The sequence below is a fragment of the Zootermopsis nevadensis genome, unplaced genomic scaffold (assembly GCF_977971745.1).
Source record: "Zootermopsis nevadensis isolate Lab colony 2312 unplaced genomic scaffold, Znev_1.0 Znev_ptg000008l, whole genome shotgun sequence".
NCBI classification, from domain to species: Eukaryota; Metazoa; Arthropoda; class Insecta; order Blattodea; family Termopsidae; genus Zootermopsis; species Zootermopsis nevadensis.
This window is the reverse complement of record NW_028259140.1, coordinates 5658254-5676756: the sequence shown is the minus strand read 5'-3', so window position 1 is coordinate 5676756 and position 18503 is coordinate 5658254. Positions and strand designations below refer to the sequence as shown.

The window sequence follows — 18503 nt, the reverse complement described above, 5'->3', positions numbered from 1 at the left end:
CAAGGAACAGGATACACTCGGGAAATAAGACAAACGTGCAAAGGGAATATCTGAAAAGAATCTGCAACGGAACAATATCGCCGGCTTCAGGAGGATGACAACAGAATTCCGTACAGTGTGCAAATACACCACAGAGATTACCTATTATTAAGCACGTCATTCTGTGAATCTATGGGAAATGTGAAGAGTCAAATGTATTACCTTTGCCTGCTCCAGCCATCTACAGCTAAGCAGAAAATAAAAAAATATATGTTATATCTAGTCTTTAGAATCGAGCTATGGCCTCTTAAGATACCAACCAACATTAGGATACTCATAGTATTAAGCAGACAAACGTATCATGAAGATAATTTTCTCACAAGATGTATAGAATATTACTTCATATTTTTTTAAAAATTTAAATTTAACCACTACCCAGTGTGAAAAGTAGCATGCTTTGAAAAGTTGTCTCAGACTTGGACGGATTCTTTGGCAAGTTATTTAGAATCTGTCACTTCGATAATCGCTACAGGGGAGTCCGCAGAAAGCATTAGTTAAATAATTAACAATCTTAAAAATAAATAAGGTTTAATGGACATGAAGAAAGTCATATTTCATAATCGCTGCATCAGTGAACAGTTCTTCATATTTATCTTTAAGGAAGGAAAAAATTACACTTGTAAGGGACACGAGAAATGAATGCAATGTTTAAGTCTAAAAATATAAAATTACCAACTGGGAAAATTAAGTATAAATGGGAATATAATATTAACAATACAAAGGTTTAAGGAATAAGTTTCTCTAGCTAGTCAAATCTTATGTTTTTCTTAATGTATAGACATTTTCTTGATGTCTTCTGTTGTATGAATACGTAATTATTCCTCATAGTATGACCTCCCTACACACCAAGGAACGATCTCCAACATCAGGTATTTTCGATTTACAGTTTTCAGTGATAATTATTTCCAGAAGGAGTGTTCCCCGATGTTGAAGTTTCAGGACAACATTAGCGAAGAAATTCTATCCCTCCTGAGCTGTCGATTGCTATTAATAGAAAACTGGAAGAGAGGCAATATGCAAATCTGTATTATGTAAATTAAGTTTCAGGGTATAAACAATATTTTATCAGAGTATATTATCACAGGTCTTGGAGGATAGGAATTAATGCTTTGTGCGTGGAGAAATTAAAATCACTGCCATCTTAATTCTTAATAACGAAGAGTAGATTCACGGGGTTGATTTCTTGTGGCTTGAGATTTAGAGCTCAGCTTACGTAAAATCTTCGCAGATAAGCTTACGTTCAAGAAGATGGCATAAAGTTTAAACAAGGTAAAGAACTTCATAATTCCTTAAAATGCGGCTAATTTCTTAATCATATGATCGACTGCCAGGTTCCTAATACATTAATTAGTCAGTACATAATTGTTTTTACGCACGTGGTAGTATTTGTATGACCATTTCAAAAAGATCTTTTAAACTCCTTGACATTCGGTTGCCATTAGGGTCAGAGTTGACCAAGTTAATAATGAACCACGCAAGTCGGCAACTGGTCGGACCCGTGTCTTTTGTGTATGGTCTCAAGAACTTGGTGTGTAACAATATATACTCTGAAAAAACGTCCCGTGACCATAAAGCTACTTGTTAGAAGCAAACGATGCGCCCTTTGTAATGAAATAATGTAATTCCGTCGTGTGGCCCACAGCTTACAACGAAGGGACAACATTGTCCCGTTACGAGATCGACGAGGTCATTCACTGGGGCTGACCAGTTTCAGGACCTAAGGCATCAGGCCGCTCAGAAAACTGGTACAACATAACCCAAAATTGCACAAGGAAGGTCTGAATTGATCCATTTAGCGTAGCAACCGCAGTGTAATGGAATATTAGGCACGGATATTAATATCAAGTTTCTTGAGGTAGGCCTAAACGTTACTGTCGAATCTAACGAGCGTATTCAACATTTATTTACACCATTTTATTATATTTTATTTTCTGACCACTTATTCCTAAATATATTTCAACATCTATTTTTCTCAAGCCATGTGGTCTGTATCTTACTGTTCTGTTTTCGACTTTTTCTGAAGCTCACACGACGTGACAACCCAGATGTCCACCACAGACACTGGAGTACCTAACACAGCGATCCACAAATATAAAGGCCCTGATGACGGAGAAATAAAATACCAATAAATTTTTGTGAGACTAAACTGCCTAACGTCCCAGAAGACACGTTGCCTTCAGAACCTGAAATATAACTATATATATAACTAAATATGGCTGTCTTCTGGGTTGTAGCGCCGTGTAGTCTGGTAGATATTTACCAACGTTTCAGATGTCCTCAACAGGCCTCATTGCTCAGGTGATGGAGGCAGCAGGGACCTCTTGCAAAACTATACTACAGTCCAACCTTAGCACTCACCGCCGTGAAAACCTCAAATCCTACTATTCATTGAATGTGTTAATATGACTGAAATTTTCAGAGACTTCTTTAATACGATTCCTTTGTTTCTACGCATCGTTTATTTATTTTTTGTGTATTTGATATCACCACTAAGAAACCGTAGCTTGTAAATTACAGTAAGTTCGTAAATTATTCTACTTGTCGTCTGCGGTTCGAGTGAATGGTTTATATATTTTTCCCGCATTTATTAAGTTATTTTTTAAAAAAAAATTATATACAAGCGTCCAGTTAGGAATACATAGGCCTACCTCTAAGAAATTTGTGTGCGTGTCATATTACTAACGCAGACAATGATGGTTTTGCCAAGACAAAATTGAAATGAAAGAATTTGACAAAAGTCTTGCCAGGATATTTATAACAATGAAATGTTCATAAATACATTGCCGAATAGGGTAACTTATAACAAATTTAAGGTTCTCACTGCAGTTAAAATGTCGATTGTGATATTCTGGGTTGTGATATCCTGCTGGGGCGATACATTCCTCCAAAATAACAGTACCCACTTATAGACCACAAAATATCACAGTCCAGGGGGCCACGATCCACACAGTCTTTCTTTTCTCTTCTGATATTCTGCGGATATTACATTCAAAGTACATTCAGTTAAATACAAGTAGTTAATCAAATCTAAAAGTTCGTGACGATGGTGAATTATATGAATAAAAATTTCCTTAGATAATTTCCATCGTCTAGTAAAATAATAAAATAGAAAACGATGTTTCAGAGATGGGGTTCTATCTCCGTCTTCAAGTATCTACTCTGTTGGGCCCAATAGATAGAGCTAATCCCTATCTCCGGTCCTGAGATAGAACTCCATCTCCGAAACGTCGTTTTCTAATTTAATATTTTACTAGACGATGGTAAATATCCAAGGAAATTTTTATTCAAAAAAGTAGTTAATGCTGTGTTTCGTACATGTTTAGTCGGGGTTCTAATTGTAAAAATGATTTATAATTAAATTCTCGGCAAAACGTATACTGTGAAGTAGATGATGGTTATACTAAAAAAATAATAAAACCTGTCATCTTCACCGCCGTGAGAATCTCAAATTCCTTTCAAATTCAAAGGCCTTTATTATTTCATTGTGGCATTGTGGGATGTAAAGTCGTGCAGCGTTGAATGCACACGACAACATTTTTTCAGGAAAAAATTGTCTCCATTTTCGGGTCTTAAGTCTTCAACCCTGAAGATGAGGGTCAACATCAACATCTTCAATACAATGAAAACCTCGAGACGCATAAAAATTCATAGGCCTACTTACGTGCTCTGGCGACTCGTATTTCTCCTTCTTCAGAATAATATCATTGTTAATGTCGTCTCACGCCAACATCACAGAAGAATTTCCTGAAAATAATTAATATAATAATGTAACAATTAAAATTTTAAATTAACGGTTAATTTTCAGGAATTTTAACACCATAATTTATTTAATAAATCAAGGTTTGCCACTGTCGACAATGATTATAACACTAGGAAAATGAAATTTGAAATATCGACAAGGTATTAATAAGAACCGTACAAACAATTCTACAGGTCTTGTAATTATTAGGACAACCCTCGATGAAAAAGTAAGAATTACTTAGTAACAGAGTAGCCCACCGGTGTATAGAAAGACAATTTAATTCGTCTCTTTAATTAGATTATGACCGAAAACTTTCGCTGTGGCTCAGAGTGACTGTCAATACTGAAGATCCTATAATATTAAAACACTAATAAAAATAATAATACTGTTTAATGTGATGTTATAGGCCTAATATAATTTCAACACTGTCAAATGCAGGAATAAAACTATCGATATAATAAAATGGTAGGAAATGTCTTGTATCCTCTAAGACTACATTTGCTCAAAAATGGTTACCCAAATTTCGACATGTATTTTAAAAAGTCTCTAACAAATCCACGCCTGATTGATTTTGAAACTACAGCATCTGTATTTATAAAGCATAAATTTCGCAGCGGAATTCAGATGCCTTGTGTTGTGACTTAAGTCTCAGATTTTTTACCTGATGTAATTGTGTTAATTAAATAATAAGACGCCTTGGTAAACTAGAGAGTGCGTTTATACTAAAAATAGTCGCATTCTAACTAAAAAACTAAAAGAAACTCTACTTCATATCTCTACGTTCTGTAAATTTTAATTCACTGTTCCTTCCAACACCATTATTGAACTAAAACTGCAAGTCGCTTCTCCCTGAGTTTATCTCCGACCTCTTAATCTTTTACGATAATAAATTTTATAAAGAAAATGTAAAATTTTGTGTGGTATAACCTTAGTACCCATCCAGTTTCGGTACATTTAAATTATTTGTTTCCAGCAGTGCGAATATCTGAGACGCCAAAAATGTAGAAATATTAAATATAATACAAAAAATTAAAGTATCGGTCCCTTTGGGATATTTTCTCTCAGAAAACAGAGTAATTTATCTACTGACGACTCCAGTTGACACAAATGCTTTGTCTTTCATTGCAAAAGATTTTAGCAGGGGCAGGACCGCTTATGTTACTCGTTTCAACAGAAGAACTTTGAAGAAAAATAACGCAAACATAAATCATCGTTAAAAATCAGTTTCCCTAAGATTCTAGCCTATCGTGTTAAGTAACTCATTAAAAGAATCAGCTCTACTATAATACAGACACCAGAATGTGACATGTCTGATGTCGCCCAAATGAAAGTTCATCTTCAGTCGATGTTCGTCCGTCGGCCAACTTATAATTCTGCGGTGGAAATCCATAAGCTGTTACATGCATTTTTGACAGTATTTGAATAAGTGTTGAAATGAAGTTCTAGTGGTGTCCTCTGCCAGGAAAAAACATGACATGTGCAAATGAAAACATTATAAAGCCATACTATCATTGAAAAGTGTAACTTTGTTTCCGGAAAACGTAATTTTATATTAGTTGCATAACTTTTAAAATGATTTACTGCTAAAATTGTATTTTTACATATATCAATTATGGCTTTCAACCACAGAATTCTAAAATAATTTAGAAGTTCCTGATGCACTTTCAATCTTTACTGTAGGCCTGCTTCAGAAGCAAATTTATTCGGTTAAGCAAAAAAAGCGTTGCTCGATTATCGCTGGACATTGCAAATTCAGACTGCTGTACAGTCATACTCCTGTATGAACTCTGCACATTCCACGGAGTAAGCTGGGAGTACAGAGATTTGACATCTCACTATAAATTCGAAATTTATAACGGCCCTAGATAATGATCCATTATAAAACATGATATTGTACACGAAATAAAAATTAGGCGCCCAAAACATTATAATAATTATTCAAAATTAAGACTACCGCACTGTTAGATACATAAAACCTAAGAAAAATACAAAAAAATTAAATTCAAACTCAGCAACTGAAAAGTATTTTCCCTTGTATTAAAACTTCCAACATCCCAGTGATTAAATCTCTAAACTTCCATTATTTAACAAATTAATTTTACAAATGTTAAAAGTTATAACAGTAGCAATAATTACTCAGTTTTCAATTATATTTGACAGATAAAACGTCAAGTTCATCGGTCTGTCAGCACTTCCAAACTATCGGTGCAAACGCGAATTGGGCTAATTAAAATCTTAAAAAGATAGAGAAAATATTTTTCCTAACCTACCATTCATAATGAGTAATGCAAGTTATCTTTCCTTCACTGCTGTATTTATACTACGATAACTTATCACAATTTAGTCAGTTAATTTTCAATAGCCATACGGTAAATAGGAAATAACATATGATGATACGTGATACAAAGAACAGATACTTCAAATGAAGTTATTGAAGCAAACACCACGTTCTTATCATAAATATTATGCTGATATATTCTCATTGTTTTAGAGAGTACTAAACAAAAACCACTTCTTGTTTGCACACTCTCATTGCTGTCCAGGTTACTTCGCAGTTGGTAAATTCTTGTAAGAATTCGTGGAACACCTAAAACCTTTTAAAGACACATTGCACTAATACGATATTTGTATCTGTTTCTAAATTCCCCACATGCACAGGGCTAATAATTCACAGAACCTTTGTAACTGGGAATTTGAACGGTGTGGCAACCGAGAAGACCTCCCGTGTGAATGTTTACGAGGCCTAACTAGGATCTCGGGTTTCCACGGCGGATATAAAGAAAGTGTCTCTCCTCTGGTTTGTAGCGCCATGTAGTCTGGAAGAGTTTATCAGAGTTTCAGAGGCCCTTACCGCCTCCATCGTTAGGACGATCAGTGCGATGACCTCATCGCCCTGACCGCTGAGATGTTGGTAAACACCGAACAGACTACCGCGCTACTATACGGTGCTATGATCCAGAAGACATTCATCTTCGTTTACAAGGCCTAACGAATTTTTTTTACATTTTTACATTACATTTAGATTCAAAGTTCTTAGTTCCTGCGCGGACAGACAAGTCGAACACATTTTGACATCAGAAAAATTAGTCTGATACTTGTTAATTTAATAAATGTAAGATTAGGAAACTCAAGCCAGACAGTGTCTCGTTCACCAAGGCATGTCGCGTCCTCTTGTCAAGGATGAAGAGGACGCGTTTCAGATATGAACGGTAGCAGCGAATAGGCTCAGTAAGCAGTCACGGACATCTGATAAGGGGTGGTCCTTCAGAAAAATTAACAGCATGTTACGTGACTCAGAAATGGATAAAATCCAAGTCTTCAAAATGTAATTTCTGCAAACATTTACGAACAAACGTACTGCGTACTGAAAGTATAATATTTGTAAAAATATCAACATCTTTATACCAATAAATTAGTGAGAATCATTTAATATTTTTATATAAATTAGTAAATATATTATAAATAATTAGACTGCCAAAAGAAATGTTTGATATTCCTACATTTAAATATTTAACGACAATGTTTTTCCTACAACATGCTACACGTATTTATTACTGAAATAATTGCAGGGAATTTGAAAAAAAAATATTTTATGTTTGTAATTTTAATGAAGAGGATTATCAGTTGGCTTCCGATTAAGCTACATAATAAAATAAACTTCTAAGAAACGGTTATAAATATTAATGTGATAATTTTTTTGAAATCTGTTTGGCCACAACAAAAACCACTGATAATTTCACCCACGAAAATCTAATCATAAAAACAGGGCTACGTAATTTGTCTAAAATATCACCACATAAACCAAGTGTGTGTTTTAGATGTATAACGCAGGTTGCAAGGAAGGATAAGAAATTATGTTTACTTGCATATGAAGTTTTTACATGATTAATGCAAATAAAGAAACACGAAAATAAATGCAAACTGCTAACAGTAGGGAAAAATAATAAGACTATTATTTAAATTAAAGAAAGTTGACCATGCGAAAATGATGAAGAACATTTTATATACAAGTATACAATAAGAGAAACAATAAAAATACGTAGGAATATGTAGCAAGAAGAATTCAGGATCTTCTGAACCATGGAATGGGTTAAAATCAACGTATTTTAGAGAAGTATGAAGAAAAACTCAAGAATCTGATAACGAACTTCGAAATGAATAATATCATTCCATTTTATACAGGCAGTAAATATTTAAGATGGGCATTAATTGTTGTATAGGAGCCCTTGCATTTTTAACAGTAGGGATGGAGTAGTTTCCTTGAAATCTTAATTTTAATTACCACCCTATCTCCATGAAACTGAATGTATAACAATGAAGACTATACACCTGTCGAGGTTTGACAATAATATATAATTAAAAAACTAATGTTCAAGAATAATAATATATCTAATTTATTTAGAAAAATAAAGCGTTTCGCGAACAGTAAATCTTCCTATATATTTTTACGGCGAAATGGACTCCTTTCCTTTGCATATTTTTTCTTAATTTGGTTCACTAACTAACTAACTAACTAACTAGATGGCCTACCGAACCCGAAGGTTCATCACCGAATTAACCAAAGCCTTCCACCGGACTCTGTCTTAATTTGGTACATTCAAATAAAATTCTGTAAGTACAAATATACAACATTAACACAATTTCTTATGCAACGTGTGCACAAATACGTTAAACATAAAATAGTAACGTTACCATTGAAACTGAAGACCACGGATTTATGACGCGCAAGAACGCGGCTCCCTGCGCGTTCTCGGTGCTGGCACTTCGCGGAGGATCTGCAGTCAATTTCGAGTCCACCGATTTACACCGATGAACTTCTCTATTTCTGTATGGCACCGAATATCTTAAGCCGCCCTTTACATGGTGGAAGAGAAGACGTTTCTAACTACCCTGTGGACAATAAGACAGGTCTGAGTTAGTCGTTGTAAAATGTTTTATTTATATTGTGAAATCATACAAAAATTCAAATGAAGTTAGTTACACGAAACGTCGTCAAAATTAGTATCACTTGTAACATCAGTTAGTATAGTGGCGAAATTAATCGATTGTCCAGTCCCAAAGTAGGATGTTTTGGATGTACGTTATAGTTGTCCGATAGGTACTATTTATTAAAAACAAACAAATTAAAAGGATAAAATATACCATATGAGAATTGTAAATGATAAACTAAGTTAATCTTCTAATAAGTTCCGCTGCGAAATATTGTAATTTTTTTAAGGATATTTCGTTATCACCAAATAATATTTAATTAATAGTATTTTGTATTTTAGAATACTTATCAAGATATCATACTCTATCTACCATATGTGGATATAAGCAACTATCATTTTAAAATCACTGGCCACTAAATTTACTCAAAATTTGTGGTATTTATATTTATCACATGCTTAAAAAAATTTCATCTACTGCAATGCAATGATAAAGTTTAGACATTGGTTTAAAGCAACAAAGAATAAAGAAAAATGGATGACAATATCCTCACATTCTTAAGCTCAGCACTAATTGTATTAGAATGCTAACGGCACGATAATTATTCTTAGCAAGATACAAATCGAAAGGAAAATGAGACAAGGGGAAAAATAACATTAAATCACGTAATAAGTTTTGTGTTGAAAAGATGCAATGCCAGAACCACTAACGCCTTATCAGAGGTACGTAAATTATAATTCATCAAATTGTGATTCAGAGTACCAAAGTAAAACTTTTTCCACGAAACATAAGACGAGACATTATTGAACAAAAGAACCAAATTCTCAAAACGAAATTAAAACAGGAAAATAACTGCTTGTGAGGGTACCAATGTAGCATAAATTATCATGAGTTGTTTAACGCACGCTTTATTTATTCAAAGACATCTTCCTGATCTCTACGCATAAGCATGTTATGGTGCAAATCGGCGTACACGTTCAAGCGCTACAAGCCAAGGAACATTTATAAAGTTTCAATGTGCCCATTCATATATGAACTTACTATTGCACTTACGTAAATGCATGGGAAAATAGACACTAGGAGTAGAAGATAATATATGTGAAGTTGAGTTATCTGGTCAACTTGAATTATTTATAGGCTGTGGATACAGAGTTTAATTATATATTTTAATTATCAGAATATTAATTTCCTAGATACCTGGAAACTTGTTTTAGTGTAATGAGGTAAACATTCCTTATTCATAACCTATAAATATCATATTTCACTTTTATGTCAGCTTGTGTACTATAAAGGCAACAGAAATTTTTTCCAATTTCATCTATGCAATTATGATCCATCCAAGCCACTCTATATAATTAGCATTTCACTGAAACCAGTCCTGTAGACCTCCATACCGTATCTTCAGAAAAGTATCACACAGGAAAAATTTAAAATAATCGTAAAATTGTATATATGAATAAATATATTTATTTATATGTCCCCAAAACAAATAGGGTTCTTATGTGACCTTATGTTCACAATAATCCTGAATATGTTTCAATAAAGAGCAGCTATGTTTATGTTACAACTATCTTCACGAAGAATTAAATACATTTAACTGTTCTAGAGAAGGTTAATAAGTAATAAGAAACTAGCACCATTTGATTACATTAAAGGTTCAAGGTATTCATCCTCCACAATCTCAACAAAATAAAATGACATTTCTTTTGTAACAGAAACTGAATTGCTATTTATAAATTTCCATAAAACATTCTTCAACCACATCAATGTCAAAATTACTGTAATTTGTCTATGTTGGTCTTCTGGGTTGTAACGCTACGTAAACTCGTAGACAGATACCAATGTTTCGGAAAAACATACTGCCTCCATCTCAGACCTGAAGATAAAGACAGTATATTCCTCTGGCAGATTGAAATATGCTTTCACGTCTACGCGATGCTGCAACCAGAAAACTAACATCGAAATCTTCACCACCATGAGACCCCCGGTTCTCACAATGTCTATATGTACGACATATTCCCATTTTTTTTCACAAAGACATGTTTTGATAACATCAACTCTAAATAAAACAGTAAATATGGCAAAGTAAGAAGGATTTAATTACCTAATCCTAAAATTCCAGATACGAAGTTCCTTAAAATATTGAACTCAAAAATTCGTCACAATGATACCGATTTAAGATTTCAATAGACCTACATACTTAAATCTATGTGTAGACGGGATTAAAACATGGTTATCTGTACCTTCCTAATAAGCATCTCTTTGTTTTACAAAAGTTTTCCAATTTGACAAAATTAGTAGGTAAATTGAATTACTATATACATGCATTCTCTCTTCCAAATTAAACTGCAGGAATACAATTTAAATTAATAAGAAGTACTCTTCGTTTCGGAAACTTTTTTCTATTGAAACTCTTTGCCTTTATTATTCCTACAGAGAGGCAAAAGTTGTCTTCCTCGAGTTCTACTTTGTTCCAATTAAACTTCGCTCTTCATCGAGATAACGCCATCGTCGAAGTGACCCCCCCATCATTAAAGCTCCCGGCTATTAAAATATATTCACCCATGCTAAAATGTTACATTCAGATCAAGAACATTTTTTCAAGTACTTTTCTATGTTCTAGATTTTTAAAATCATGTTGTTACTCCGTTTAATTTAATCAGGAAAATATTTTCTGTCAGTGTATGTCTTCAAAATATATTATAAACTACTATAAGGGGTTTCAAGAAGGAAGGATAAAAGCAATTTAGGGAACAGACAATTTGCTTCGAGATTTAATTACCTATGCACGTTGCAACTTAAGTAACAAGCCGCGAGCGCTGATTAGGTACGTTTTGGTACATCCGTATCCTACAACACAGCATAAACTTTTGCATTTTTCTTCAAATAAAACACCAATTTAAGAGTTCGTGCTTTCAGTTTAAATGAATTTAAACACAATTTCACGTAATACCAATAAAGTTAATTATATTAGAAAAAATTCTTGCATTATTCACGGAAGTGAGCATTTTCTTCAGTGTTTCATGTGAAATAAAAAGATTTATGAATTTCTTTCTTCGTGAAGAATATTCTTGTTTTAATTAGTTATAAACCTATGTTGTCTACTGTATATTTTTATCACTGTTTGTCTCTTACAGGCATTTTGATTTTGATAAGCTCGCTAATAAAATTATTTAAATATAACAAATATTTTTATTTATTGGTATCATTATGACACACTGTGACATTATAGTCATCCATAAGAGCCTAATCTCTTTTATCTGGCGTGATTATTATTATTATTATTACTACAATTAATATTAATATATTATTATATTTCAGAAGTTATTCGTGACATTCATTAAAATAAAGCAAAACATGGAATTACTTTAAACAATAAAATATAGACCCTATATTTAATATTATTCGAATCAATTCTTGTATCTATAATATAGGTGTTTTATAATATCTACTCTCAAAAAAGGACCATGCGATTATGTAAAAGAATAAACTTAATAAAGTGGCAATAATTTCATCATAACAAGCAGAAAATTTCAAATGTGTGTAATGTTATGTAACGGAATTATCTTACTCAAACATCAATAATTCCATTCACTGCAAAATGACAAAGCATTGGAAAACCGCTAAATTAAGCACAGGTCTGAATGAATGAATGAATGAATGAATAAAAAAGGCAAGTTTCATTCACAATTCTACATTTTGTTTTCCGATATTGACGTACAGCCATGTTGTGTTTGTATTTATGTTACGGACGGAAGATGAAAACAACAGCACGTGTCCTGGCCACGTGGAATACTGTTCAAACATGTTTGCTGCGGTGTCATCCGAATCGAACGAACACGCGAATCGGGTCCAGCAAGTGCCAATCAATTCCAGCATCAGCCTTTCGCTTACCGCGTTTGTGCACTGCTGTGTACGTACACAGTGGGCGGAGCGTAATCGTGTCAACACAATATTAATATTATTACGGTTCAAGTATTAAGCATTACCTAGGTCAAGATTAATTGAGCCAAATCAATTCACTGCTGGAAGTCGCGTTTTGGAGTTCACATTTACATCAATAACTTGTATTAAATATTTTTTTTAACATTACAGTTTTACGTCATATATCATACTCATTCACTTCCCTACATCCTAAAATGTAGTCCCACAGATAAATATTTTAAAATAATATTAGGCCTGCATATGATAAAAGGCCGTGATAATTTAATATCTTTGGCTCATTTACCGACGCTATCTGACCACAAAATATATAGCTTCGAAGTATTAATGGACAACTGAAAATAATACGAAAGGAGGCGATAATGACATAATTTAAGGTTCTATTGCGGAAATTTACTGAAGAAAACCATGAGATATCTCTGACAAGATAGTTGGCCTCCATACTAAGATTTAAATCCCGTACCTCCAAAATATAAAGTAGATGTGGTAACCATTCGATCGCGATGGTCAGTGAAAGGCCCCTGAAACCGTGGCTTAACGCCTTCTTAGGTTTTAGGCTCGGCACACGGCCCGTGCTTATGAACTGCAGCTGTGAGTTTGCTGCAGCCACAGACAGGCGACAAGGAGTTCCCTTCCAGCTTGAGGAGAGTTGGCCGGGGTTGAAGGATCAGCATATTTGGTACTCAAGGCCTCAGGCATGTACGTTAAACTTGGAAAGACCAAGTACCGTAAAATGGGTTGAGTTGCAATTGGTTCTAAAGAACTTTGCTCCGTGGAGTGACTTGGTTGTGCCGAAGGTAAGCGAATTTAATTAAAAGCCGTTTTGAAGAGTATTTAGGTATAGTGAATTTTGCTGGACAAAAAGAAACATTCTCTAAGTGATTTCAAGTTATACACAACATAATTTTTAGGATTGTTTAAAGATTGCTGAAGACTGTAATTTACTTTATACGCAGTAAGGTACCCCAGCGAAAGGTTTTTTTTAAAAAAAATATTTTTTAGGTTTAAATTTAAATAAATTCTGTATTCAGTGTAAATGTATTTTGTTATAAATTCTTTCAGTGCCGTTCTAAGAACTTTGATCAAATGTGCACTGTCTCCTTCACTAAGTTCTCTCATATATCACACACATAAATTCAAGTAATATTGATGAAATGTATTACATTGATATAATAATCTAGTCTTAATATTGAAGTCACGTTCTGACGGTGGCGATTATGGTAACAAGAATGTATACGACTCTATGATGACGTAAAGATCAATAAATAATAATAAAAAATAAAATAAAACATGATGAAATGTACAATATGAAACCCGCAGAATATGCAAGTTTTGCAGTTTAAAAAGTCTAGATACTGTAGTTTCCAAGATATCTGGTTATGTAGGCTCTTTTTTGCGCATTGTTATTTAATTTTAATTTTTTTATTTCCCTTGCAATATTTTACCAAATTAATAAATGATTTACCTAATTTCTCTCCCTGTTACTCTCTTTTGGCAATCATAAAAATTATACAATCAGTCCTTTAAATTTTATTTATTTACAGCGAAAATCGGTATACTGTCAATGGGATGCTTAGAATTTATAAATTTTCTCTGTGTGGACAATTCTGTGTTGCTGTGCCTTGAAGTCTGGTGCAAGTTTACAGACGTTTGAGGGCACACTAATGATGTAAGCAGCAAGCACATCTGTAACTTCCGTAGCCCTTCTATGAGACTACACAGCGTAAAACCCCACACGACATCCATCTTCATATTCCCCTAGGTAATAACTTAGAAACCTCAGTTTTCTTATTGTGAGTGTCCGGTATACATTTTTTTTAAACAAGCAACTGTCTTTACAGTTACTTTTCAATGTGTAAATATATAAGAGTATGTAGAATAATGGAAATAAGAAAACGTATTTCCTGTAAGTAAATAATTCATTAGACAATTTCTTTCTATTTATAGAAATGCTATGTCGAAATATGAGACATTATGTGATTAAAATATTAAGAACTTCATCAACGTATGCTTTACAAAATTATTGTACTTATAAAAGCATACAATAACATCATTTCGTCACTGTTTATGTGATACTAACTTATAAATCTGAATGCTCAAAATATATTAAGTAATAAACAATGAAATAAATTTTTCATTTCAGGAGATTAATGAAATATTTTCGAACTTTCAGTTATGTGTTGCTTGTTTTAAATAGTCGACAAATAAATAAATAAATAAATAAATAGCACTATTATACTTCTTCACCTACGGTGTCAGCATGAATCTGTATTTCGCAAAGTAATAATTAATATGAACGCAACAGGTTAAGCCAACACGTGTGTTTCTGGGGTCTGTAATCACTGCATTTATTTATTGTATAATACTTTGAAATGTAAGTAAGAAAGGGACTCCAGCAAAGAAACACAAGAACATTACACATACATTAGGCCGTTATTAAGTGATTTTTTTAAATCATAAAAATCATATTATTTTTACGTCAGGTAGAATACGCTCTATTTGTTAATAGGTGTAAAAACAATCTGAGAAAACATATACATTATTTTCGAAACAATTACATATATTAAAATTATGTACCAACAATCAACAAAATACATAATATATTATTACAATATTTTCCTAAATTTACATTTATTCAATAAAATAAAAAAGCCTATCTTAAAACGAAAAATATAAAAGCGGTTGGTAGGCTTGCATATATATGTACGTCGAAGTGTCATGCAAAAGAATGAAATTAAAACACTTCGTCGAAAATGCATACTAACTTCACACAAGATTTAAACATAGCTATCATAATTCAAAGTGAATTAGGTACTGCTTCATAAAACGAGACTAAAACAAGTATTTACAAGTCTCATTATCATGATGGAATTTTAATGAGAGTAACGCAAGACTTTTAAATTTCTAAAATGCTAAACAATTTGAGGAGAATTCTACATTCCATAAACACGTGGCACATGTATTAAACCTGGAAGTCTACTCAATGCAAATAACGCTTATAATAACAGTGCCAGCAATACCACGTACCACGCATAGAAAGACTCACGACGAGTACGAATTTTAAGCCAAAATCGGTTACGTAATAAATTTTCAGAAACAATCATCATCAACTCTCATATATTAGACCTTGCGATCTATTCCAATTTCATGAATTATTTCAGAAATTTGACAGGATTCCTTGGACTGGTGATCAGTGATTGTCTCATCCCAACACAGGACAGGAGGACACAGAAACACGAGAAAGTATTTAACTTCTTTGCCTTGAGCTGGATTCGAAACCGCGAAATTACAGCATCCAAGAGGTCAAGACCCACTCCGAGACCGTGAGACACTGAGATCGGAAATGTTTAGAAAAAAGACTTTCATTTAAAATAGCTTGTTTTTCTTCTCCATAACGCCTAAAGAAAATTTTCAGTTGATAGTATACAAGCAATTGTGTTACTTACGTGTATATAATCAATACAAATTTGTTCTAACTTCAGCGATACAGGCATAATTAAAATGCTGAAATTATAAGCGCGGAAGATATTTACACTGAAAAAGTTATAACTGCCCACATACTTGTATATGAGGAGACGTTCTTTGTTAGCCAAATCATATCTCGTAAATTTCGAAAACTTTCCTTCATGTTAAAAATAATACGTGCTACTGTAGAACTTGTGTTCATCCTTTGTTAAAATATGTTGTTTTCAACTTTTCACGAGTACACAAAAAGCTGAATTATAATGCAAATCCGATATTATAACAACATAGTTTGTAGACCGCTGACGCAAATGGTTATGCATTTTCTAATGAAAAAACTTTGGACCATGTATCATCAAGAGTATTTCACTTTACGCCTATGCGTTTTATTTTGTGCTTACAAGTAGAATAGTTAGAGATGTGTCCTTACTTCTAAAGCAGAGCACTCGTCATAACCCCCAGCAAAACATATACAATATTTCAAGAGAAAGGAATGTACTAAAAGTTATAATTTTGAAGCATAAATCACAGAACAAATTCTTGATACGTAAGGAAAAGGATCGTCAATAGGACTGCGGGTATTTTAGAAAATCTATGGATGCAGAGTGACCCAAAAATATGTACACACACAACCATCACATAAATCAGCATTGCTTTTGCATCATTTTGCTGCATTTTGTAAACTAATTTTCATATTCACTTTTCTCACAAAAGATTTGTAATTACACAAAAAGAAAACAGTTTTATTAGCCTACTAGAATATCTGTACTGATTTAATAGACACTCGAACCAGACGTCTCAGACGAGTTGTTACCAATTGTGCTCACATTAAGAAAATCTTGGTTCAAAATCTAGGCGAGAATACTGGTTTATCTGACTGAGGTTTTTAGTGAATTTCGTTAGTTTCTTTAGACAGATAACGGGATAGTCATTTAATTAGGCCATTCTCGTTTTCTTCTGTACCCTTTCCAATTCATTATCATTAATAATCACATCACTTGATGTTATATAATCTGAGATACGCCATTAAATAAGCCACAAGTAAATAAACAGATCTTGGCTGAGATCGAAACACAGGTTACACATCTTTGGAAATATTTAACAGTACATTTTGGCGTAAGCCTGTTCTTTTACATAATCTTATATATACGATTAGCAACTAAGAGTCATGATACCCTAGCTTTGGCAACACTTTTATAAGGTCAATTAAAAATATACAATGTATTTTAAAAAACAGAATTGCGGGAAACCGAAATAAAATTCAAGAGAACAGCGACAAATATTTGTAGACACTACAAAAGAACCGAAAGTATATTAAATGAATTAAACAGAACATATATTGGAAATTTTTTAAAAATATAAAGAACTCTGGATTTATCATGTCGACAGAATATACAGGCATGCTGACTAAATCTAGTAGATAAACCACATGAATTAAGGAAACGAAGAAACTTGGAAGAGGTCAACAAGTGACCTAATGGTGATGATGTTGATGAATAAATAATTCTGGTAGCCTTCTGTTTATCAACACACCTTGAGAGTTATAATTTTATTAATGTTACTGTCACACGCAGCACAGAAAATGTAACTTCATACCTCGTCAATAGTGAAGTATTGTTACTTTCGTGTGCGAAGTAAGAGTCACAAGACTTAGAATGTAATATAATATGATTTATTAATATTAATCACTCAGTGGTCACTTTATATTAATTATATTATCTGTAAAATTAATTGCTCATTTCAAATTTATTATCTATATTTAACTTCAATTTCTATAGTCCTATGTTACATTTATACAGTAAAGTGTCTATTAAACATATAATTAATATATAGACTAGTCTCAATTTATTCCTCTCCCACTGCATTTAATACCTATAAGTAGAAAAGGGAATTGATGTGTAACTGAAAGTACTTAGCAGAATGTCACACTCTTTCCGAATAAAATATGTACAGAGTTTTCTATGTAATTCACTCATTATTACAGTATTTCTACTTTCTTATTAGATAGTTTTAATTTAAATTATCTAAATTTATTTCGTTCTATAGCAACCTTCTTCTGCTGTTATCTTTCTTTGATATCCACATCGGTTGGCTTCATAGTTATTATACGGAAAAAACTCATCACCCGTCAAAACGTTAGACAATTTTATGAAAACATGTATGGTGTACGACGGATTGTTGCATTTCATAATCCCCTTAACTTCGGACAAGACTAGTTTTGAAAACCCACGACCTGGTAGTGTTTGAGGAAGGGGTATTAGAACTTCTAGTGAATACCATTACGTTACAACCGATACCTCAGCATTTTTAACAAAAAATTAGGGGCTGTCTCGTTTGATAGCAGAAGCTTGCTGACGGAGATGAGTTTGAAGATGAAGTTTGTGGCGTC

At 33.1% G+C, this 18503-nt stretch overlaps 1 protein-coding gene across 8 annotated transcripts in view; it reads right to left on the bottom strand.

Moving 5' to 3' along the window:
• LOC110833876 (uncharacterized) overlaps positions 1-18503 on the bottom strand; it is a 332060-nt gene that overhangs the window by 181676 nt on the left and 131881 nt on the right. For 7 of the 8 annotated variants that reach the window (XR_015534109.1, XR_015534106.1, XR_015534108.1 and 4 more), the window contains exons 4-5: positions 8474-8671; positions 3701-3783 (exon numbers count right to left, since the gene is read on the bottom strand). Coding sequence is in view for 3 of the 8 variants with exons in the window: in XM_087344943.1 (XP_087201069.1) it covers positions 8638-8671 (34 nt within the window). In the remaining 5 variants the exon portion in view is untranslated. The remainder of the gene's footprint in view (positions 1-3700; positions 3784-8473; positions 8672-18503) is intronic. The other variant, XM_087344942.1, reaches the window with a different exon arrangement.